The sequence below is a fragment of the Rhodamnia argentea genome, chromosome 3 (assembly GCF_020921035.1).
Source record: "Rhodamnia argentea isolate NSW1041297 chromosome 3, ASM2092103v1, whole genome shotgun sequence".
In the NCBI taxonomy this organism is placed as follows: Eukaryota; Viridiplantae; Streptophyta; class Magnoliopsida; order Myrtales; family Myrtaceae; genus Rhodamnia; species Rhodamnia argentea.
The window spans coordinates 34139639-34163513 of record NC_063152.1 but is presented as its reverse complement, the minus strand read 5'-3'; the positions used below and the strand labels follow the sequence as shown (position 1 = coordinate 34163513).

The 23875-nt window shown below is 41.5% G+C and overlaps 4 protein-coding genes across 6 annotated transcripts; 2 read left to right on the top strand and 2 right to left on the bottom strand.

Annotated features, from left to right (window-relative positions):
* The first annotated feature begins 4357 nt into the window (after positions 1-4357).
* On the top strand, positions 4358-9627 carry LOC115748003 (pectin acetylesterase 8-like). 3 transcript variants are annotated; one of them, XM_048276972.1, is made up of 15 exons: positions 4358-4652; positions 5232-5374; positions 5484-5566; positions 5806-5935; positions 6022-6101; positions 6210-6296; positions 6399-6523; positions 6632-6692; positions 6832-6885; positions 6977-7054; positions 7334-7439; positions 7532-7677; positions 7776-7898; positions 8691-8849; positions 9209-9627. In XM_048276972.1, exons 2-14 carry the CDS (start codon positions 5254-5256, stop codon positions 8826-8828), a joined length of 1332 nt encoding a protein of 443 aa, XP_048132929.1. In that variant the 5' UTR covers positions 4358-4652; positions 5232-5253; the 3' UTR covers positions 8829-8849; positions 9209-9627. The 3 variants fall into 3 exon arrangements, with proteins under 3 accessions (XP_048132929.1, XP_030540213.2, XP_030540212.2); XM_030684353.2 differs by lacking the exons at positions 8691-8849; positions 9209-9627 and having other exon boundaries at positions 4369-4681; positions 7776-8119; XM_030684352.2 differs by lacking the exons at positions 8691-8849; positions 9209-9627 and having other exon boundaries at positions 4370-4652; positions 7776-8119.
* Positions 8553-12573, bottom strand: LOC115748005 (alkylated DNA repair protein ALKBH8 homolog). Its single transcript, XM_030684357.2, has 7 exons — positions 12200-12573; positions 11643-11744; positions 11422-11508; positions 10566-10691; positions 10053-10340; positions 9334-9399; positions 8553-9052 (listed from the first exon to the last, which is right to left on the bottom strand). The coding sequence occupies exons 1-7, from the start codon at positions 12503-12505 to the stop codon at positions 8987-8989; spliced, it is 1041 nt and encodes a 346-aa protein (XP_030540217.1). The 5' UTR covers positions 12506-12573; the 3' UTR covers positions 8553-8986.
* Positions 12574-14753: 2180 nt separating this feature from the next.
* LOC115748034 (egg cell-secreted protein 1.4-like) lies at positions 14754-15554 on the top strand. Its single transcript, XM_030684403.2, has one exon. The coding sequence runs from the start codon at positions 14792-14794 to the stop codon at positions 15203-15205; it is 414 nt and encodes a 137-aa protein (XP_030540263.1). The 5' UTR covers positions 14754-14791; the 3' UTR covers positions 15206-15554.
* A 56-nt stretch (positions 15555-15610) lies between these two features.
* Positions 15611-23603, bottom strand: LOC115748033 (rop guanine nucleotide exchange factor 14). Its single transcript, XM_030684401.2, has 9 exons — positions 23168-23603; positions 21897-21969; positions 21744-21851; positions 18311-18700; positions 17853-18007; positions 17696-17770; positions 17340-17609; positions 16589-16936; positions 15611-16192 (listed from the first exon to the last, which is right to left on the bottom strand). Exons 3-9 carry the CDS (start codon positions 21817-21819, stop codon positions 15806-15808), a joined length of 1701 nt encoding a protein of 566 aa, XP_030540261.1. The 5' UTR covers positions 21820-21851; positions 21897-21969; positions 23168-23603; the 3' UTR covers positions 15611-15805.
* Between the last annotated feature and the right edge of the window lie 272 nt (positions 23604-23875).

Sequence of the window (23875 nt, the reverse complement as noted above, 5' to 3'; positions counted from 1 at the left end):
AAGCCAAATTCATGGATTCTATCTCTTAGAATGAAGTAAGGCATTTATTTTTAGCCTTTTTGAATCGTGCCACAATTGATTGGCGGACTCGTTTTTGTTCGATAAAATTGAGAATGGAATTGTTTCTCCATCTCTACCCAATTACACACCGAATTAGGTGGTAAGTCGGCATACCATGTAAAAGAAGTTTTCGACAAAGACAAAGGAAACAACTTAAGTCTTAAAATCTTGTTTGTCTTTGCTTCTCCGCATTGGTTTATAAATTGACAAATATGTTCAATAGTTGATTGTTCATCTTCGCTAGCAAAAATGGCAAATTCGAGGATTCCAAGGCCTCTTGAATATCGGATCATATCTAGCCAATCGGGGAAAGTTGTGCGATATATGGGCCTAGGAGTTTCCCCTTCTAGATCTACCTATTGCATTAGCAATCTTGTTGTTTTCTCTACGATACGCTGGTTCCGCCGGAGCTCTTGCACAAGGAAGACTTTACCAGCTTGTCCCCTAGGTGGGAATTGCGGCCTCGGTAAGTTATCCATCGGTATATGCACACGGTAAGGCACGTATCCTTGATTCGGTGGCCGATATTCAGTAAATTCATTGGGGGTCACTACCCCTGGGGGAGGCAACACTACGTTCCCGACGGGTCTCACATTATCAAAAATTGATAGTAGAATTTAACTAAACATACCATGTTCAACATCTCCCAGTTATATTCTTCCAACCGATAGAGAACGCCTTTATTTTCTGCCAATTACCCATCGTTGTCACATCATATTCTATAGCGTCGGCGTGGGTCAATTTGGGGTGTCAACATCCCTAATAATGTTCTTGATAGCAAATATTTTACGTGATTGATAGCATCGGTCTTTTCTCGTGTTCCAATCTATCCCATATCCATGTGGACTGAAAAGTGGTGCTTTGTAGCATCGGGGTAAAGTGTGAGAGACACAGAAGGATTAGTAGAACCGGTTCGTGGGAGTGGCGTCTAAGTATGTTATGAATTCCGAGATATGATGATTATTGTTAGGATTCAGCGCACTGTAACAACAAAGTAAAGCGTAAAAGCAAGAAAGAAAAAGCAAGACAAAATATTTTATCCTGATTACCCTTAAACTAGGGCTACGTCTAGCATAAGGTTCCATTATAATTAGCACATCACAGATCTTGTTACATAACTCAATTACAAGCAAAAAGATGTATTTGTATAGCAATAGCTATTCATGGGCCAAAGACCACACTATCAATGAAAAAATATGAGCTTAAACTATAAAAAGCCATATGATATCTAAGGAGACGCTGCCCTCTTGAAACCCCCGCGGAGGTGGCTCCCCAAAACCCCCTATCACTTATCGAAGAGCGAGACTCCTCGTGCTATTTTGTCGATTGAGAATATGAACCATACCCCAATAATTATCACCTTAAAATATCTTTAAAGGCAAGGTTGGCTTCCCATATGCAAAATTAATCGGGAGCTAAGGCCACTCAACCCAATGATGGTCGCGACAAGCCGAGTGAATCATCGGACTTAGAGAATCGCGGTTTAAAGTCCGATACTTTCACCCGAAGAGATTATTAAGGGAAAGTCAAAGTAAAAGCCCGTCAACATATCTAATTAGACTCACCTTCACTCAAAAACTTAAGCCAATGAGTTATGGACCAACTTGAATATATTAACTACTCAATACTACATCAATTTTTTGATGCGGCACTTCTCTCACACAAGTCACACGTGTATCTCAACCTAAATAGCACCGATACCGACATGCGGCATGCGCGACACAACACGATACAACACGTCGATACATCATTCTCAAAATAAAGAGAATTTCAATACATTGGAATACGTTATATATTGAACGTATATTTTTATATATACATGATAAATTATATCGGCGGCGAGTTTCTTCTTCTTCTTCTTCTTCTTCTGTTATATCATGATTATTTTTTTTTTTTTGCTGGCCAAGTATATTAATTTTGTCTCTCTCTCTCTCTCTCTCTCTCTCTCTCTCTCTATATATATATATATATATATACTAATTTATTTAAAATGCTCGAAACTAATCATGCATGTCAAAATGGCTTATCGGAATGCTGGACTCGTGTGTCATTGACATGTCTAGAGTGCTAACTACAAGTCGGTCACATGTCGGAGAGTGTTGAAGTGTCGAAGAATGTTAGACACGATTGGAGAAGCTGTATTCAGTTGACAAATAAAACGAAAGGATCCACAGATTCGCCTTATCTTGAAAAGGTGGAGTCCCAATAATAGATTGCATTATTTCATTAGGCAAATGGGGGCCATTCGCTAGGGCTTTCCTGAAATAATAATTCGACCTCAGTTGTCGTTATTTTTGTGGACTATAAGGTCGTTACGACGTCGATTTTCGGGTCATTTAAGTGTCCGAAATAATTCTAATGTTGCCATCGCATTGCTCTTTCGGCTAGAGCATTATCAACGATCGAATGCATCCATTTGCTCGAGAAAGAGTTAAGTGCCCAATGTGGTCAACTAATCTCATCTCGTATCATATCGTCTCGTCGTTCATGTGTCATTATCGCTTCAATTACTTTCCGGGCAGATCCGAAGATTGAATTGATCGATTGATACCAACGTGAACTTCGTCACTAGCATCTTCGTTCCATCTAAGAAGGGGTCACTTTGTTTGGAATGAACTCAGTGACGCACCAGAGGTGTTGAGAGGATAGAAAAACATGAGCTCTCGAAGCCACAACTCTTCGTCGGTTGCTGAGTCTGAAACTAGTTAATAACTACGCCCTAGAAAGATTTTTTACATATTCAATTGAATAGAACTTAAAAAAAAAAAAATCCCTTCAAAATTTATTTTTCAAAGAAGGGTTTATTTCGAAAACCCCCGATCGCCCTCTTAACAAGGGCATTTTCAATCTCAAAATGTATGCACACATGCCATCGTTGATAATCTCAAACAAGCCGATAAGACACTTGCCGGAGTAATCGAACTCGAGACCCGAGCTCGGAATGGAAGCGACCAGATGCGCTGCGCAATCGACAACCCCAACACGGGATATGCATGACATACATTTGAAAAGCAAGGGGAGCTTCCGTGGTCCGACGGGACACCGTTCGCTTGATCACAACCCATCATCCAAATGGCGTGCAGCTCGTTACAACTCCTATACAAAGTGTCATGGCACACGCGAATTACCAAAAGTTTAGGGTAAATTTATCACGATAGCATAGCTCGAAATCCATTGCAGGAAGACTCGTTTATGGTCAAGGTCGACAGCATGGTCCCCGAATGACCAACGTGATTCGGAACGGGTCCTCCTTCCACCGCGTGATGCGGGCCCCACATTAGCCGGATCACCGTCAATCACATGGTCCCGCTCCAGTTTTGGGTCACCACCTTCGTAGTGGGCCCTACTGCTTCAAATTTGTGCCCGCTGAATTTCCTTTCATTAGATGGTCAATAAGCAAAACTCTAGTCAAAGACCCGCCAAATTTGACTTTTTAACGACCCGAATTACCTAATCAAGTAAAGCACTGAATAGGCAAGAAATGATTTCGTTTCATTGAAAGTTACAGTAAATTCTTCAATACCCTTTCTAAAAATAAAATTACTCTACTCACGCTCCATTTACTTCACGCAAGATAAATGATAAAAAATAATTACTTATAAAAATAAATAAAATAAAAATAATTTCATCGTTCACCAAAAAAATTTGAGTATAAATCATTATTTACAATAAAAATAGTTTTCGTTGACTAATTATTTCAAACGATATAAAAGATCATTATTAAAAAAGTATTATTAATTTTTTCGCTAAACAAACGGAGCCTGGCTCTTTTGTCTAAAAAAATTCAAAAAAAAATAATTGCTTTAATCACTTAAAAAAATGAATGAGCGAGAACTATTTTCACTATCCACGAAAATATTTAGAAATAGATTATTATCTATCACAAAAATATTTATTATTGACTAGTTATTTTAAATAATATAAAAAATTATTTTTAAAATAAATATTTATTAGATAATTTATCACTCGAATAATTGATTCATATAATATATAGCCCTCAGTGAAAAATATAGACTCATCCTCCCAATGAACGTTTGTCTGCCTCTCTCTCTCTCTGTCAAGACACGCATTAATGTCGGAGCGCGTTAAGCGATATGATTCGCAGGCTGTCCCTGTCACCCACCGTTTCGGGTCGGATATTACCCGAGACCCTGAGCATTCCGGCCGGCGTAACAGACAAAAAAAGATAGAAAAAAGTAAACTTTTCAAGAATCAAAGTTCCGACCAAAAAAAAAAAAAATCAAAGTTCTTTCTTTTACCATTTGAAAATATTTTTCGGTTTTGTTCCCGGAGCGAATGAGTGTCGGTTCTTTTAGTCTCGGCTTTGCTTTGCCTTGCTTGGCACGGTGGACTACTACTTCAAACGTGGAAAGTGAGCTGAGCTGTTTCGCCCACGTATAAAACAGAGGGCCATGAACAAGAAGGCACCTTGGCTCTTTAGCTCCAAGTCCAAAGGTCTCGTCTCCATCCACTGTTCCGTCAATCTGCAGTGATAAGTACGTTTGATGAGAAAGAAGAGAACTTGTTGGAAGATTTGAGCTCCTTTCTGGATTTGGGTGTCAGCTACATTCTTCAATTTCCTCATCCCTCAGGTGCTTCATCGTGTTCTTTTCCTTGCTGGGTAATTTGTCTTAGATTTTCTGGCCATCACCCGTTCCTTAGAACGTGATCATGAAATGAATGTGCAAGTTCAGTTTTAAGCCTTCTTTACTTGGATCTCTTTCACTCAATCCTTAGTGACCCTCCTTGTTTTTATGTTCTATATTAGTTCTTGGATTTTGTTTATGCTGTGTCATAAGGGAATTTTTGTGGTTCAGATGCGTTTGGCTCCTGTCTGTAGCTATTGCTAATTCTTTCCTTAACGACTAAGAGTAAGTAGAACAAGAAAGGTTTTGAGGTTGTCCATGTTGGGAAAAGGTATCCATCCTGATGTGAAAATGGACTCGCTCGTTCTATGATTCGCAAAAAAGTCTCTTTTTTACTCGTCACACTTTCGCATCTGCTATACTCACTTTTACTAGTGGGTTTGCTTCGTTTGTGCGCTTTTCTATGTTCTGTTCCAAAAGGGTACTAATTAACGTGTCACTCATCTGTTTCCATATTCTGATTCTTCCCTTGCCTTGTTTCTCTGCTTACCTGCATATCAATTTTGGTTGAAATTGCTTTCCCGGTGGGGGCTAATCGCGCAGCAAAATGGCTGATGCAAGATTTAGGACATGGCTGTGTGTTATACTGAGCATACAGATCTTGCTCAAGTCTGATGCCTTTAATGTTGGGATTACGTATGTCCAAAATGCTGTGGCGAAAGGAGGTGGTGAGTCCGAGATGAATTTGATTGCTTACTGCAAAATGTCCTGCAATTTTTACCCTTTCATTCGAGTTTTATCAGTGTTGACTCAGTTGACGTTCGACGTGCTCCGCAGTTTGTTTGGATGGTAGCCCTCCGGCTTACCACTTCGATAAGGGATTTGGAGCTGGCGCTAACAATTGGCTCGTTCACTTTGAGGTTTGTACTTCTGTAGTTTATCGTAGATTGAGGAATTTGAGATTATATCTGATTACCTACAAGTTAAAGAAAGGAACGGTGACTAATTTTGCAGAGAAATAGAAGTTTTCTGAGGTTCACATTATCCATCTAATCTGATTTTTGTGCAGTAAGCACAGATGGAAGTTCATTCTCTAGAACATCATGAGCTATAATTTGGCTCGACACTGTGATTGAACAGCTCTATCTCGTGCTCTCAGGGAGGAGGATGGTGCAACAACGTCACCACTTGCCTCGATCGAAGGGATACGCGGTTAGGTTCATCAAAGCATATGGTCAAGGAAGTTGTTTTCTCCGGTTTACTCCATAACAAACAAAAATTTAATCCAGGTGCGGCTCTATGGTTCTTTAAATTTGGTCTCTTCTTAGAAAATATCAGGTCTCAACTTCCTTTCTTCCTTTTTGTGGTGGTTTAGACTTCTATAACTGGAACAGAATCAAGGTCAGATACTGCGATGGAGCTTCATTTACTGGGGATGTGGAAGCAGTAGACCCCGTATGTTTGTTTAAGCCTCGAGCCCTATACTTTTTATTGCTGTGCAAAGCTGAATCTGTTGCAAGCATTCTGTACTGTTTTCCTTGATCATTTTCACATTTGGACCAGGCCACTAACCTTCACTTTAGAGGAGCGAGGGCTTTTGTAGCGATTATTGAGGATTTACTTTCGAAAGGGATGAGTAAGGCGCAAAATGTATGAATCAACTCGATGAGATCTCCAATCCTTTTATACCTTTATCCTTTTTCCCTCTCTTGCCTTAATAATCGGAAGCAAATTGAAAATTTGTTCATGTAGGCTATTCTTTCTGGATGCTCAGCTGGTGGATTGACTTCAATACTGCATTGTGATAGATTCCGAGCTCTCGTCCCTGCAAGTGCCAAAGTCAAATGCCTTGCAGATGCTGGCTATTTTATCAACGCGTAAGCTTGTTATTCCCTCCTTTTGGATTTGTGCCTAGGATGACTCATGGGTTGCGATTATTACCAGAACTTCGGATGACATTGCACTCTTTTCTGGATCTAATTCAGGAAGGATGTTGCTGGGACTCCACACATTGAAACTTTCTACAGTGAAGTGGTTGCAACACATGTACTCTCTCTCTCTCTCTCTCTCTCTCTCTCTCTCTAGCGTGCATCCGCTGCTCCCTTGCTCTCTCGCCATATATTTTTATGTGTATGTAAGTGTCAGAAATACGCATGTCTTTGTTAATCTCTGTCACATGGTTCAGGGATCAGCCAAGAATCTACCAACTTCCTGTACATCCAAACTGAGACCGGGATTGGTTGGTGACATTAATCCTGCCGTTAATTTCTGCATCTTTTGCTTCTAATTGTGTCCAAATGGCAAACCAATGTTGCTAAACATTATTGCAGTGCTTCTTCCCTCAAAATGTGGCTCAGCAAATTCAGACCCCGTTCTTCCTTATTAATGCCGCCTATGATTCGTGGCAGGTCAGTACTTGACGAACTCGACATTGAAAATAATGCCTCGCCGATAAAACAATTTGAGTTGTTTGTCACTTTCGAAGCAATTTCGAGATTGTTTCTTGAACTTTTTTGAAGATGTACAAAATAAGCTTCAGATCAGTCAGAACAGACTATGATTACTCGCTCTTTAGTTTTGGCTTCTGACTTAACTCTGTTTCAGCTCCTCTGTTTCCCAAAATCGTATTAGGCATGAGTGTTGTTGTATTAAGGCACTGATCTCTCGTGCATTATTGCTGCTTTCAGATTAAGAATATTTTGGCGCCTGGAGTGGCCGATCCTCATGGAACCTGGCATAGCTGCAAGCTCGATATCAATAAGTGCTCGCCGAATCAACTCGAAATCATGCAAGGTGAAGAAATTGTTGAGCTTTTAGCCATGACGAAACAATCATGTGGAAGCTTCAAGCTGGAAAATTTACTTGGTTGGTATTTTTGTATTCAGATTTCAGGCTGCAGTTCTTAAGCGCACTGAACGGTGTTGGAAAATCTCCATCGAGAGGAATGTTCATTGATTCTTGCTATGCTCACTGCCAATCCGAGATGCAAGAGACATGGCTGAGGAACGACTCTCCAGCACTGGCGAAGACAGTAATGACCGCTTCTTCAGCTATTTTTCATGATATCGTCGCTGAAAAATTAACATGTATTGAAGTTTGCTCACTTCTCTTTCATTTTTTATTTTGTAGTCGATCGCAAAGGCAGTTGGAGACTGGTATTACGACCGTAGTCCGTTCCAAAAGATCGATTGCGCTTATCCCTGCAACCCCACTTGCCACAACCGGATTTTCGATCCCAATGGACACCCTGAAGTATAGCTTTCCTCTGTTAAAAGTCCTCTTATCTATTCTTAAAGTTTCAATTGGTATTGGCAAATGAGCTTGAACAGTGAAGGGGATGCATGATTCTATTTCAGTATTGCATTAGCACAGTGGTGACGGTACCAAAACAGGGTGCTGGTCATTCCGTGTAATTCCTTAATGTATTCAGAGTATTGATAGTAATGAATAAAGGCAGACTTTGAAGGGTATGGCAGAGTTGGAAGGGTTTAGATACACAATGTGCAAAGAGATTGAATTTGGGAGGTACAAAGAATAGAGATTGTGAGGTGAAAGTGAGTTTTGGATAAGGTAGAATTTGTTCAGCAAGTTAGTACAGCTAAAAGATATCAGCATGTCAATGTCCAACATAAACCTCACACTGGTAAGTAGCTTTTGCACATGTTGCATGATCTATTTTGGGTCAAATCTGGACATCCAAAAATGTCATATTTTGACCTCTCAATGTGGGAGCGATTTGGCAAGACAATTAAAGGACAACTATTTACTTTTTAAGATCTGCCAATAAATGAGCGAATCTTTTATCTCATCACCTGAATACTTGGCATGTGACCTAAAAAATTTTCCATTTCAAGGGCCAAAGCAAACATGACATGATCCACAGTCGACAAAAATCTAAGACAAGGGTTGCATGTCAAATATAGACAACTGAATATAACCTTTCAACTTACCACATTAACCAAATTACAGCTTTGGCATGGGATTGGAACATTGAGAATCAATTCCAGTGTGTTTTCTCAGCTAATTCTCTGTTCCTCTCTCCAGAACATTGCTCCTCAATCACATGAACCCAGTCTCAGCAGCCCGAATCCAGCATACAAAAGCCCAAAAATGCGACTTCTGATTCGGTCGGTTACTTTCTTAATTTTCAACATCTACTCCGGAATGAATAGACTGCTCTAGAATTATCGCAATCTGAAAATGGTAAGTCAAGACTTTCTTCAAACTGGAGACATGCTTCTTCCCCATTAAACATCTCCCACAGGACTTGTCCTTAGGCTCAATGACACATTAGAGCAACCCATTGTCCATCAACCGTGACTTAGATCACAATATTTCCATTAAGCATGTTTACTTTGAGAATCACAATATGAGGGAAATTCACATCTACAAGGACCTGTTCTAACCTGCAAGATGTCAATACTGCTTGTCAATGAATCAAGCATTGATGACATTACAATTTAATGAATTATGCTATTGAATGATGATGTGTTACTATAGTCAAATCTCAAAGTAGTTTTAGCTCAAGAACATAGTAGTAACAAACAGAAACTGCCTGGCAGGGAAGAAGTTCCAGGGGTCACACAGCAAGCCCACTGATCTACAATTCAAGTGCATGAGGAGCGAAAAAGAATTCAGATTGACTTCTAAAGGTCAGCAGAGCCCAATCAATAGCAAGATTACACACCTTACGAAATGTGAAAGACACCCTTCTTGAACTTCTTTTGATAACCTTGTCCATTACTATGTCAATCTGCAAAACCACAAGATCAATATCTATTAGCACGGACATGCTCTCATGCATTACTGGGACATACGGATACTCTATTCACCTTGTCTATAAATGCCCACGCCATATATAGAAATTGCAGATACTCTAAACTTTATTGTTGTTTCTAAACGTCGCTCTCTTCTATTACCATTGAAATCTCCAAATGTATAATAGTGAAAGATCAATGTCCCACGGAAAGAAAATTCGCAAGTTTCCAAAATTCATTCAGCATTTTTCTGGACCCACAAACTGGAAGACATACCATAAAGAAAATGGAGATGGCCCAATGGTGACTAAACTTAAGGCACGGAATATGTTTAAGCCAGTTTGGATCATACTATTAAATTTCAAGTCTTAAAGGCAACGAGCTGGGTTGCTGAATATCGCAACGCATTGGTGTTTGCTCGGTATTTAATTCCAGTAGATAACTACTCTATATAAGAGAAGCTCCGGTGCTATAGAAAGAAACTAGGAATTACCAGCTAATTTTTCAGCTGGTCAGCTCTGAATTTATGTGAGCTAATCAACTTCTACATGTTATCGCTGTATTCTTAGATTAATACGATAAACTTGAACCTTGGAAATCTAACTTTCAAGTGTAACCTCAATAAAAAGGTAAACATCAAATCATATACCTTATGGTGCGGAATGTAATGATGCCAAGCATAACGTGCCTCTGCAGACAATAATAGCATTGACCGAGGGGGAAGACAAATGGCTTTCCTTAAGAATTTTGTGTTCTCCAGACTATCCACATTCCCATCTGAGCCAGAGACATCTTTGTGAAGCCAGCCACCCTCTAAGTATCTCCTGAACTCCATAATGCAAGGACCTGCTAATGAAAGGCTGAAAATAAGATCCTCAAATGCTGAATGGGTGTCTATGTGTGGGGACAATCCCACTCCAACTGGGTACTCATTGACCTGTGTCACGACAATCAACCTCCAGTTTCACATATTCTGGTAAACAACCTTCATTCGGAGAAAAAGGAAGAAAAGTAGGAACAAGAAAGCATAGAGGCGATCCCATTTGAATGCAGCTGAAAATTAAAATTTTATCTAACTCAAAAAAAAAAAAAAATGAGGGATAATCTTTGCCATCCGATAAAAGATAATGATTGCGTACTACAGAGTATTGAAAATCATTACCGTCAGTTGATCCAAACTTGCATTTGTAGCACATGGAAGGCCTGGAAAGGATGAGATCCTTTCAAGTATAAAAGAAACAAATGAGGGAAGTTCACCCAAATGCCTATTTGCATCGACATTTCTCGTCTGCACAAATTAGAGAAGAAATCATAAACAAGCTGTATAACTGAATACCATCATTATCTGAAAAAAAAATAAAAGCAATTAAATTATCGATGCAATCATCCATCATTGGCAAGGACTAGACACCATGTCTATGCACATAGCAATAGAAAATATAGTCCCTTTCACATTTATCCCGCAATAATAGCTTTTGCTTTTCAGTTTTCATCATTTTTGGGTCACATAGAGGGTACCTTGTTGGACTCCATATCATGCATTTATCATAGTGACCTCACTAAGGAAGCTCAAGAAAAACCAAAATACTAATCACAAAACCACAGAATGTCAAAAAGTCGCTACAAATGATCCCCAACCCTCCCCCTCCCCCCCCAAAAAAAAAAACACGTATTGCTGATTTTGGCGGTCAATCCCTTGCACAGCCAAATGGACAAATCGTACCCATTGCAGTGAAGACAACCTGAGATTAAATAGCCATGGATATGCATACAATCCCAATTTCCGAGATGCAAATTCCTCACAATTCTGAAAGGAACATCTTCAATACAGAATCCTGCAACTTGACTACAAAACAACTTTTACTACATGGATAAGATGGATGCCCTCTGTTTGCATTCAACAAGTACTAAATATGTTTCACTACAAAAGACTTGGGAGTTCAAGAAATGAGCAACATAGTCGTCTTACAAATTAAGAGAAATATATGAGTACATTAGATAGTGCAAAGCATACTTACGTCATATCGAAATTCATAGCCATAATGCTGAACTCTTCTTTTTACAAGACTGTTCCAAGGCCTGTCATCGACTGCCCCAAGTAATTCCTAGGAAAGTCACCAGTAATTTGGTTACATTGAAGCGTGTATGCAATAAATAAGCCAGCAAGATGCCAAAAGCCTGAAAATTGAGGAACAGAAAGAGCATGATTATATATTGCCATAATAGAAACTCAACTAACCTTCTCTTCTCCCAGACTGATAAAGTCATGCAACAAGTAAAGGCCAGGAATTTTCAGCTCTGAAGCATATGTATGCACCGGAAGGGAATCATTCATTTTGGCCTAAATAGCAGGCCATGCGTCAATAACATAGAAGACAAATAACTTGCAAAAGCATATCACCCTAAAAACAAAATTGTTCCATGCTACTGAATTCGGGTTCAATAACCATAAATTCGCAGATGCTTGAACCAAATCTCAAACTACATAAGCATAGTTAAAGCACAGGTTCTCACACCAAGATAAGCTCTCAGCATCATACCGTAAGGCCAATCAATTCTCTCTAGAAATGCTTAAGCAATTCAAAACATGCCCAGCAAATGCAGTTGAATTGTACGCAAGCTGACCGAAACAGTCGGACACAACAAGCTAAACCGAATTGTACATAAATTGACCGAAAAAGTCGAACACAATAAGCTAACCAATCTCTTTGACCATGCATAGGTGAAATTACTTTAAGACGTCAGAAGAGTCGGGCTTGCACTACGCCTGGATCGACGGGATTGCAAGAGACAAACCTGGCAAACCGGTCGCTCGACGGAATAACGAACGTGCAGAGAGCGGCCTCCGAGGTCCGAACAAGGCCGGCCATTCAGCGCTTCCAAAGCGGCTCGAGCGGAAACCTCGCCGTCGAAACAAACGACGACGCGGGCTCCGCTCTCGTCGGCGGCGTACACTCCTTTCACCTGTCCGAACCCGCCGAAAACCGACCTGATTTCGTCGTACGAAATCCCGACGGCCGGTCCACAGTTGGCGACGTAGAGATTAGGGCTCGGTTGGCCGCCGCCGCCGCCCTTCGGACGCCCAAATCTCGGCAAACCCATGTCAGCTTCTTCTTCTTCTTCTTCTTCTTTTTTTTTTTTGGAGGGGGAGGAAGCTGTGAATGATCTGCGACATAACGTTCTACTAATTAAAATGAAAATAAGCAAAAACCGGTTCATCATATTAAACCGAAAACCAAGCCGGTCAACACCGGCTTCTAGACTTCTAGTTCTTACTTCTTACTTCTTAATCATTTTATCCGGTTTGATTGCCGAAATCGAACCGTTCAATACTGAACCGAGCAGGATTCCAAGCCTAGTCAGAACTCTTATGATTTTAGAAACATTTAATCTGAAATTGCATAAAAATAAGTAAAAGAAAAAATATTCAAAATAAGTCTTTTTTTTTTATTGTCCGAAGCAATATTTTCATTTCACTCGAAAGAGGTATATTGTTTAAAGATAAACCTTCTCCATTTACAAATTTGTCAAAAGGCTGTAGGCACCTAAGTCTAGCGTCCCCAACATCATCACCGAATAGAGATAATAACAACACAAACAGGTTAAAAGAGTACAAAAAACGCCTTGTAAATTTCAAATCTATTTCTAAATCGAAAGAGAAGAGCACTCAAATCTAAATCTAACTCTAGATCGAAAAAAAGGACCCGCAAAAAAAAAATACTTGCTAATCACAAAATTACTTTCGGATAAATCGACTGTAGAAGTAGTAAAGAGTAGGAGTGATCGGTTCCCGATCCGGCCCGGTTCCCCTCAAGAACCGGGAACCCGACCGGTGGTCCCGATTCCCATTTTTTGGAACCGGGGACCGGACCAGCCACCCCGGGGACCGGGAACCGGACCGAACCATCGGTCCGGTCCGGTTCCCGAGCGGTTCTAAGGACCAGACATGACAAATTTCTGCGAATTTTAGACTTCACAAATTTCTCCTTATTTGTTCAAGTACGGTGGTCCTGCATTGATGTTGCACAGGTTACTTCTGTAGGATCATTAGAAAGAGGATGCCGATCGTAGTTATCTCCTCTTTGCTGGTCCTGCAAAGGTGGCTGCTGTTACATCTGGTAAAGCAGCTCAACAACTCATTAATTTTCCGAGGAAGGCTCAAGACTGCACATTCCTCTTGCAAATGATTAGAGTTACTTTTTTAAAAAAAAAATTTGACCGGTCCGGTCCGGTCCTATGTCCCTGGAACCGGGAACAGGACCGCCCGGCCACCGGTTCCAATTTTAGAAACCGAGAACCAGACCGCCCCTCCTTAGAACCGAGAACCGGACCACCGGTCTCGGTGCAGTCCAGGCGGTCCCGGTCCGGTCGGTCCGATTTGCGCACCTCTAGTAAAGAGGAGCTACACTCGACTATATAGAGCAAACACCAAAGCTAAAGCGAGCAAACAGATATGGAATAATTGATACTTCCAAAACGCTCATGCTGGTACCTTCCGAGCTCATCGGATGGAACTCTTCACGAGAAAGAAGTCGATGGGATTGTCTGAAATCAGCTAACAAAAATTGCAAGAGGAAGTCGAGGATACGAGAAAAAAAGAAAACAAAAGGAAAAGGAAGAAGATGAGCGGTGAGGGAGAGAGCCCCTCAGAAATTTGCTGCAAGAGAGAGCATTCAAAATAAGTCTAAACTCAAGAAAAAGTTCATCTAGGTCGAACTCTTACGATTTAACTCATTTAAGAAAGAATTAATGGAGATATCGCTGAAATCGCATAAAAATAAATAAAAGCAAAAATATTAAAGAGAAGCCTAAACTCCAGACAAAGTTCATCTATGACTAAAGCGATTCGCGATCAAAGTCTCGGTATTATTATCAATCAAACTCGAGCCGAAAATTTGCATTTAATCGAACTCGTGTCTAATAACAAATACTAAAAATTTGAGCTGGCATGAAAAATGCATGACCAATATACCTTTGATAAAATCGGCGGCTGAATTTTTTGTGTTTATTGTGGAGAAATGCCACCGCGTCTCTATTCTTCAGTAAGAAAATTAAAATTGTGGGTCTGCCTTCTTTTCTTTTCTTTTCTTTTTTTTTTAAAAAACAAAAATCGTTCTCGTACTTTTTCAAAAAGCGTCGTAGTTCGTCCCTAGTTAGTCCAGCGACAGCAGACATGACATTGGATCGACTTATTATTACAATCATTAAATTCTTCTAAATCGACTTATTATTACAACATTAAATCATATTTATTCATGCAATCGATGCTAGTCCTTTCGTTCCCCTCCCATCATCCTTATAAATGAAGCCGTGATTTCACTAGTTCTCCATCCTCTTTCGTGGCCTTAAGCCTTCCTTAGTTTGTAAGACCCTATCCTAGCTTCAATCATGGCCTTGAAATGCTTGCTCCTCTTGCTCGCCCTCGCCAACACAGCGGCCGACAGAGCCGCAGCTGGCGAAGTGAAAGCGCCCGTCGGCCGCTACGAGCCGGGCCTCGACTTGGCGGCGCGGCTTGAGGCCGTCGAAGCCAGTGGTGGGCTGGTCGAGTGCTGGAGCGCCCTGGTGGAGCTCAAGTCGTGCACCAACGAGATCATCCTCTTCTTCCTCAACGGGGAGACCAGCTTGGGGCCGGGGTGCTGTGGGGCCATCGACGTCATCACCCGCAACTGCTGGCCCGCGATGCTCACTTCGCTCGGCTTTACGGCCGAGGAAGGGAATATACTGCGCGGGTATTGCGACGCGGCGGCAGGGGGAGCTCCGGCTGCCTCGCCAACTCCATCTTTTGTCATGGGCGTGGCTTAGACTAGGACGAGGTTGATAATGTTAAGAGAGGGAGAAAGTATGATTCTGCCTGTTGATAAATAAAGTTGGACTTTGGAGTCTTGTTATAATCTGTAGGGAGCAATTCAAAACATGCCCAACAAATGCAGTTGAATTGTACGCAAGGAGACCGAAACAGTCATACACAACAACGCAAAACCTCGAGTGGTCTCTGTATATACTTTAGTCCAAAAATTACAATTATTGATCTACTTTCTTCTTCTTTTCCATCAAAATCGTCCCTGTACTTTTTGAAAAGCGTCATAGTTCATCCCTAGTCGGTTCGGTGACAGTCGACATGGCAAATCCAAACATCAATGCAAAACCTCGAGTGGCCATGGCCGCGGGCTTGAAGAAGCTCTAACTAGCGAAAACTCAAGTGTTTGGAGCATCCTCTCAGAGACTTCCCATTTAGTATAATTGGCTGATACGTTACTGACTCGACAACTCCCTAATGAGCGTGACCATCTGCAATTTCACCATTAGGACCAATTCGACAATTGATAGGGGCAGAACAAAATTAATCGATTTCCCACAAATCTTACATTACTATGATTTACAAAACCAACCGCCAGTTGCCAGTCAAGGGGAGCTCATTGGAGATACGGTGCTACAAGCCTCTCTCCTGATGCACCATACACGGTTCCTACCGGGCGTCCCCGTGAAGGAGCTCGTCTTGCGTTCACTGAACGAAGCCTCCAAGTCGGAGGTGCCGACCGCGGACGAGTCGCTGTGTCGTGCCTCAGCCGTATTCATCTGATTGATCAGCGAGTGCCTCACCCGATGGCTGATTACTGGACTGTCGGGAACGCCAGCAAAGTTCAGCCCCGAGAAGCAGGGAGAGACGGCCGGCGAGTTGGGGTTGCTCAGGGAATCCTCTTGCAGTATGTCTTGTATTCTGGACAGAATGCTGAAAGCTACGTTTCTCAGAGCGCGAGAATATGCTTCCAATATCGAGTGCCCGACATCCTAAATGTTCGAAAAATAAAGCAGGTATCAGCTTCTTTCCCCCTATGGTGCAACATCCTGAGGTCTCATCTAACAATTGATTCCCTCAAGTATGCATATTATCAAGTGCATTTGACATATGTTAGAAGTAAACTATGTTGGTTAGATATGCTCAGTCATTCAAGGTCTATTATACTGGCAGGAGTACGGCAAAAAATAGATGAATATAGCAAGGCAATGATTCCCATTTCCCCAGTACAGCTACAGGAGGCAACACGCACCAGAAACAAACTTTTTTCTGGCTTGGTGAATATCCCAGTTGATGAAATGGAAGTGTGTCTCCATGTATGTATACAAGCACGCCGGCACACGAATGGTCGAATAAGGAAAGTTCAAATGCCAAAAGTTCAAACTCACCTTGCCATATTGAATTTTGGTGACTTCCAGGAATGTGTTGGGAAGGTTTGGATATTTAGTCTTGAGAACCTGAATCAAAGACTCCGCCCGATCCAATGACCACTCGATCTTATCCAGCTCGGATATTGGGTCCTTGATGAATGACCATGATGTTCTGGTTGGTGATTTGCCATTCACTTGTTCCGCAATCTTCTCTTTCCATGCGAGTGCAGCAGCTTCCAATCTATTAATGCACTCAAGAGCATCATGCTCTGATTTCAAACTCAGGGATCTAAAGATGTCCTCAGTTGAGGTTGTCTCCGCTGATAACACCTTGTATAGATCATCCCCCAGGCTAGCCTTTCCAGACTGTTGAAGGATTGCAAGTATAGAAATTAAAAATTCAAAGCAAAGTAGAAAACTGAACTGGACTTAATTCAATTGCGATGCAGGTAATTATGGATAAACACAAGATTGAGTCTGTTTATATGGCCAATTATCCCCACATATCAAAGCCCAAAGATGAATTGTCTATCGCCCCTTCCGCACGCCCTAGATATTGTAGTTTAAGTCACTCTTTCGGCCCCATAAGTTCATAAATTTAAGCTAGTAAACCGTATCATGGATCCTGATAATGTTCCATGAGATAGGTCCCTTTGCTATTAATATGACGTTAACTAGAAACACATAAATGAACATGTAAGTTCGTTGGAAAAGATCCGCAAAGTTATACATAATTGAGAAAATTTGATGTACAGATGACTTGTTTTACCTTAGGAAGTGCATCCCTGATGATGGTCGACACTGGCATCTCAAACAGAACATTCTCGTTGATGGCTTTTGCAGCCTTGAGCACTTGATGCACCAGTCTCCCCTGACAAATCAGTTTCTTCCTTCCATTATCAGAAATACCAGTACTTGGAACCTGGGGTGATGGAAGCCACCATCTCTTGCTTTGCCTTTCACTTTTGTTCCTTCCTTCTGCTCGACTACCTCCTTCTACATACCAGAACTCAGTATTTACCATGGAATCAAGTGTTTCCTGAAGAAATGAGATTTAATAAGTCAGAAGGAGATGTCACGAACAAAAGCTCAGCAAATTGTGATGTGAGCAATGAAATCACCTACAATAAGCATAGAGTCCAACTTTTGAAGTGCTGGAAGATTGACATGGATGTCTGCACGGGCTTTGGGGGTCATTATCTGCTCCATTATGAGGAAACTTGACCTCAGATTACTGCATAACATGTATTGCACTCTTAAACCAAGAGGAGTGCAGAAGTACCTCCAAAGTGTGGCCATTGGCACCATTTTGCTTGGCTGGGACCAACTCAACCATATAGTTAGTAGGGGACACCAACCAATCCATTTCTCTCCGCCATTTGCTCTTCCTTTCTTCCAACAGTGGTTCCAGCTTCCACAGCTCCCCAAAAATCGATGCTGCAAGTTTAATTTCTGTTACATATATGATGCTGAAAAATATTTTATAAAATGATGCAAAAATTCATAAGTTAACTCATTCATTTAATTTACTATACGATTGGAAAGTTTTCTTTTGATTCTTACTTCCATAAGTTCCTTGACCAATTGCAAATTTGCAATGCTTTTCAGGAAATAAACTTGTGGTTCAGTAAAATTCTATTGTTTGGTAAACTGGGTTCCTTCCAGGAGTAGCTCTATAGAAGTAAAACCTCATGCGCAAAGAGGAAACAAGGTAAGGTCAAGGAGCGGAATCTTTCACACCTGCCAGATTTGTGATTGCATTGGACAAGGCAAGAGCTGTGCTATGGCCATTGCGACCTCCAGTAACATCTTCTCCCAGTAACAGCTTTGCAAACTTTTCCTTCATTGTCTCCACATCGGAAAACTGGATAGCATAAGCTGGCTTTTCCTTCACACGAAAGTGCTGGGGACGGTCAGGGACTGCCCATTCATCCACTTCTTGATCGTCCCTTTTCATTGATAACCATTTTGAGGAGAACGATCCAAAACCATCTTTACTGGAAGAAAAACTTGAATCATCTTCATCCAAAGAGTCAGTTGGACATCCATCTCCCCTGCTTGTTCGGCTCTCGCTTTCACAGGAGTGACTGTTGAGTATGCAACTCTCGAGGCCATTGTAGGTCATTATCTCTGAAATTAGCCAAGTATAATTTATTCTCTGGTTGTTTTCACAAGAAGTCTCGGAGCATCATAAAATGGAGGAAGCAATGAAAGTGCTTCATAAGTTGGGCGTTAAGTTCACGGATGTGGACTCGAAAACATGAGAGAATTTGATGCTCAAGTCTGTTCAAGAAGCAATTCAACCAGATAAGTTAACGCTGAAATCTATCCAAAAGGCCGCTCTACTTCACATTTTGGGTAAATATTGGAGGACCCCTTTATGTGATGGATGGCAACTGGTAAAATCCACCAACATGAGTTGTCCGAGCCAAGAATAACGATTTTCTCCACTACAAAGATACATACTCTGTTCTAGAGTTTAGTCGTTAAGGCTCAAGTCCAATAAACAATCACCCAGTGCTAAAGCAGTTCTTATGGAGAAGATTGAAATTTTAAATGCACATGAGAAGGCATAATTACTTTACAATTGGAACAATGGGGACCTAGATATGTATCAGCAGCATGTAAATTAAGACAGTATTTTCACATGTTCCCATGTCTTCTTCGACTTTTGACATGTATATAATTGTAGAGTACGGTTATCAAGGAAGCAATGGAGTTTCACTAGTTCCCAACGGATGATGTACGTAAAAAAGATGCCACCAAAGGTACCATCACATTCGACCGAAAAAAAAAAGGTACCATCGCATAAATGAATTTGACCCAAGACCTGAAATTTGAAAAAACTTTGACGTCCTATTATCTTCATGTCAACCAGGGAAAATTTATACAGGGAGCCCATCATAGAGCTTTATAACCTTTCTTCCACAGAAAATTCTAGGATAAACAAGCATACCAGACAATAAGCGGTGCCCAATGCCCGTCATAGTTAGTATTATTTACAAGGTCCTTCTAGATGGCTCTTACGCGCAAATGAAACATGTTGCGAGATCAGGGAAAATATCAAATCTGTCAGTTTCGTCAAGGAATAAACAATTTTCAAGCCACGGGAGGGAAACTTCCTAAAAGTGCAGACAACCCACCAACCCCCACTTCAGGACCACTGAATAATGACTATGTATCGCACATGAAGTTTCTTCAACAAAGATGAGCTACTTAAAAGGACTCAAATAGTGTGCCAGTACTTGCTTCCAAACAATAGCTTGCTATGGGAAATGGGACCGTGGAATGCGACAATAAAAGGAACCAAAAAGAAGGCAGCACAAAGCAAATGACACCATCCAACAAATGGAGAAATGTGTAGTGTGCTTTCCAGAACCAAGAAGAGCCCATTAAAGACAATGAAGCCTGTGTCCCCACCCCGTAGTTACTTCACTGTCCGAAGGGACCACAACTATTCAATCAAAGTAATCATGCAACTTCGGGGAGCTCTGCGGCAAGGGTCGTTCTCTCAAGTCACCATCATTACTTTATTATCTCCTTGTTTTGAACGGAGCGGAGATATTCCGCAACACGACATTTCTCCCGCGTCCGAGAAAGAAAAGTCGCTTACTACGAGAGAAATACTTGAAAGAAGCTAAAAAGAGGGCCAAAAAAATAAAAATAAAAAAAGCCCCATGAGACTCGTGTAACGTCGTCTTCTCTCGTTTTTACAGGGGGAGTCGGGACAAAACAGAAGGAAAAAGACTATCGCCGCTTCAAATTCAGACGGTTGGGGGAAGGAGGCAACAGGAACTTTACAGTCACAAACTCAAAATCCGAGGTTTTGGAACAAAAAGGAAATTGCCAGCAGTTCGCGTTCAGGCAAGAAGTCAAAAAGGACGGTCTGAAAATCCATGATAGACCGGGAAATAACATTATCACCTCGATTGCGAATGAACCCCAAAAGAAATTCTTCTCAAGAAGTTTGCCGAACTGTGTTGACCATTATAGTTTTTTTTTTTTTTTCCTTGGCCAGAGGTAAGACTATAATGGTTGGCACATTGATGAATTGACAGCTTCCCACCACCGCAGAGGCAATCCTCAATTCAACGAGTCAGCAGAAATAAGATAACCTTTATGTAAACTGGCGCTTGATTCTTGGGTTTCCACATTGGTGTGACAAATAAAAGAAAGAGGAAACTTCTCTATTTTCTATTGGCCACCACGAAGGCAGAGACTAGCTCTTGTATTCATTTGGGGCAGCGGACTTTAAAACTATAGAAAAGCTTTGGGTCTCTGATTGTCCGCGAGGACGGGCAAGACTTGACTACGCTATTAATTTCCTGGCAGGTCCCGTAAATGCATGGCAATCTATAAGCCTACACGCGATAACAACAGGAAAGCCTTCCTGGACCCACCGAATTTCTCTCTCATCCTTTTTCCACGTTATGGGCCGCAAAATACAAACGAAATGTTAACCGGGGAGATCTTTGCCTAACAAAACCGGGGAGATAAAGTGGCTCAGTTTCCTAAAAAATCTCAATTTTACGTTTAGTCTAAATTTGTCCCAAATTTTTCTTTGCCTTAAAAGAAAAATCAGCAATTTTACTTTAGTCCTAACTATGCCTCCACTAGACCTCTATCCAAAAATTATTGTTAATCATCTCTAATTTTCATATCCTAGAATAGATTCATTTTAGAGATAATTTTTCATGTCACCTTGCTGACATGGTTTCATTATCAACATTAAAATGTCACGTCAAGTTGGGACTAATTCATAAGGGTAGATTTGAGAATAGATTGAAGTTTGTAATTTTTTTTTAGACAAAACAAACTTCGGGCAGATTTGAGATTGTACCTAAAGTTTAAGATTTTTTCTGGGATAAAAAAATTCGGGACAGAATTGAGACTAGCCTTAATGTTGGATTTTTTTTTAAGGAATTAGGCCCTGACAAAATGGCCATCATTTACATTTTTGTCTGATAATCCTTGACCTCTTACAATTTCTTCACGCAAGCACACCCATGTGGTAGGTTTGCAATAAAAACAAAGGAGCAAGTAACTGTTGCGCTACAATCGCGGCAAATAATCAGGAAGGATTTATATAAATGCACCAGCACTAAAATTGATCCACAAAATTGACATATTAACAGATGTAGCACTATTTTAAAAAAAAAAATTAGAAGCTTACTCTCTTGTTCATCGAAGTCGAGGCTAACTTCTCTGTCTCGAGAGCAGCAAGCCAGTCGTCTCCTCATCAGTATCATATTTACTCTGTCCTTCCCCTTGGTTCGACCTTTAAGTAGCTTGGCACTCTTCAGTTTGCTTCCTTTGGTCGAAACAACAATCGGATTCGACAGCAAGAACTCAGCTTCTGATTGAGCAGACCATCAATACGATACGCGCAGGACCACCTCCTACAACACTGATTTTGTCAAAACCGGCGTTGTTGAAGTGAAACTAATTTGAACAGAAGGGAAGGTATAAACTGTGAGACGGACAACAGTGATAACAAAAATATATGAAGCGATTTAAGGTAATATGAACATTTTGGTGGAGAAAAGGCCTGAGTCGCCTGACATTGCTTTATAAGCCGCGGATCAAGATACGAGGGTACTAGACACAAAGCGAGTGGAGAACTTTTTCGGTGAGTGGACCAGCTGATTCTTAAATTCCATGCCTCGCATTCTTAAATCAAAAAGAGACTTGTAAATGTGGACAATGAAGTCCCAAACCCCATCTAAGTAAAATGTAATTTACAAAAAGTACACTAAAGGAGGCATTACTTAAGGAGTTAAACACAAAATTAGGTGAGACCCGCGATGAAAAGCTAGAGTGCGAGTACGAGTACGAGAAATGAGTGACTCTCTTGACTCGTGAGTTGGGTGTCATCCACCGAGCTCCTGAGGCCAAAGCATATGAACATTTCCGCAGAGAAAGCGCTACATCATCGCTTTGCCTTCCGCCGGGTTCATTTTCAAGAAGAGAACAAAAGAAACGGTTTTGTTTTAGCCCCGAAAAGAGGGAGCCGAGTTAAAAGTGAAACAAACAATTTAGACAAAAAAAGAGAAAAGTGAGATGCGAACTTTTTGGATTCTGTCAGACGAACTTTATGGAAAGAAAACACATATCTGCCATTCGTCGTCAACCGCGAGGGGTCAGGGAAGGCAAGAACAGTAAGGGGAAAGAAAGCACAGTCCCTACTCCTGAAAGCGTAGATTTAGGTAAGGGAGAAGAGAATCGACCATTTTCCAATTGGCGTCAGCAAAGTTAAAATCGCAACCTCGATTCGGAACTCCAGATGGACATAGACACCATCTGGAGCTCAAAATCTCTCCGATAATTGCCTTTAATATGGCAAAAATCATATATCAGCGCTTTTGGCGCGACGCATTTCCATTGTCTCTCTTCGCACAACACAGCTTCTCTTCCCTAGACAGTCGACGAGCTAAAATCATGGTTCCACAGCAACGGAAGCTTGGGAACTTAAACCAGAAACAGATAAAAGCTAAAAAAGAAAAACCACCAAACAGTAGGCCGGAGGTGCTTCGCAAAGCAGATTCGCCGCGTCGAACTCGGACCACGAGAGAGAGAGAGAGAGAGAGAGAGCAGTACCTCACTCGGAGCCGAAACCGCGAGCCTCGGGCGACTCGGTCGCCTCTCCGCTTCGGTTCCAAGCTCAGGAACAACGCTGCGTTCGGAGGACGCGACCAGGAGGTCGTCGGTCGTCAGTCGCGGCGGCCACAGTATCAACGACAGAGACTCCGCCGTCGAATGAAGGCGGAGCTGAGCAGGGTCAAAGATGGAGCCCGTACTGCACAGGCGTTGATTGCGTGCGATCCATCAGCAGTAGAAGAAGAAGAGGAGGAGGAGGAGGAGAGAGAGAGAGAGAGAGTGGAGAGGAATTTGGGGGGCATTGAAGGAGGAGCTGATGGAGGAGGAGGTTTATGGAAGGCGTGTCAGGCTCCTCTCCCCCAGTGTCCGGGCGCGTTCCAGGACGCGATCGGAACCGTCCGTAGCAATAACCATCCGACGGCCCACGTTTGGTGCCCTCGACGGGCGTCGCCTAGAGCTCTTTTTTATGGAGCTATTGGGGGGAGCTGCCTAATCATGGTGCAAAGCCTAATCGTGAATAGTGATTAGGCGGGCATTTAAAAATCTCCAGCAAAAATTCGAATATGATATCATGTAAATTCATCCGTTGATTAAAAAAACCAAAAATTCGAATATGAGCTCTTTTTTCTCTCCCTTCGCCTTATGAGATCAAAAAGGAAAGATTTGCTAGAAATGTTAACGGGATCGGGTTCATGTGTCTTGAAAATG

Excerpts from the sequence above, each read along its gene's own strand:
- LOC115748003 (XM_048276972.1), top strand. The coding sequence starts at position 5,254 with ATGGCTGATGCAAGATTTAGGACATGGCTGTGTGTTATACTGAGCATA. Across the intron at positions 5,567-5,805 it reads ATTGGCTCGTTCACTTTGAG|GGAGGAGGATGGTGCAACAA; the intron begins GTTTGTACTTCT and ends TCGTGCTCTCAG. Across the intron at positions 6,886-6,976 it reads CCAAACTGAGACCGGGATTG|TGCTTCTTCCCTCAAAATGT; the intron begins GTTGGTGACATT and ends ACATTATTGCAG.
- LOC115748005 (XM_030684357.2), bottom strand. The coding sequence starts at position 12,505 with ATGGGTTTGCCGAGATTTGGGCGTCCGAAGGGCGGCGGCGGCGGCCAA. Across the intron at positions 10,341-10,565 it reads CAAGTTTGGATCAACTGACG|GTCAATGAGTACCCAGTTGG; the intron begins GTAATGATTTTC and ends GTCGTGACACAG. Across the intron at positions 9,053-9,333 it reads TGTCTTTCACATTTCGTAAG|GTTAGAACAGGTCCTTGTAG; the intron begins GTGTGTAATCTT and ends GACATCTTGCAG.
- LOC115748034 (XM_030684403.2), top strand. The coding sequence starts at position 14,792 with ATGGCCTTGAAATGCTTGCTCCTCTTGCTCGCCCTCGCCAACACAGCG.
- LOC115748033 (XM_030684401.2), bottom strand. The coding sequence starts at position 21,819 with ATGATACTGATGAGGAGACGACTGGCTTGCTGCTCTCGAGACAGAGAA. Across the intron at positions 18,008-18,310 it reads TGCAATCACAAATCTGGCAG|CATCGATTTTTGGGGAGCTG; the intron begins GTGTGAAAGATT and ends TTAAACTTGCAG. Across the intron at positions 17,771-17,852 it reads CCAATGGCCACACTTTGGAG|ATAATGACCCCCAAAGCCCG; the intron begins GTACTTCTGCAC and ends ATAATGGAGCAG.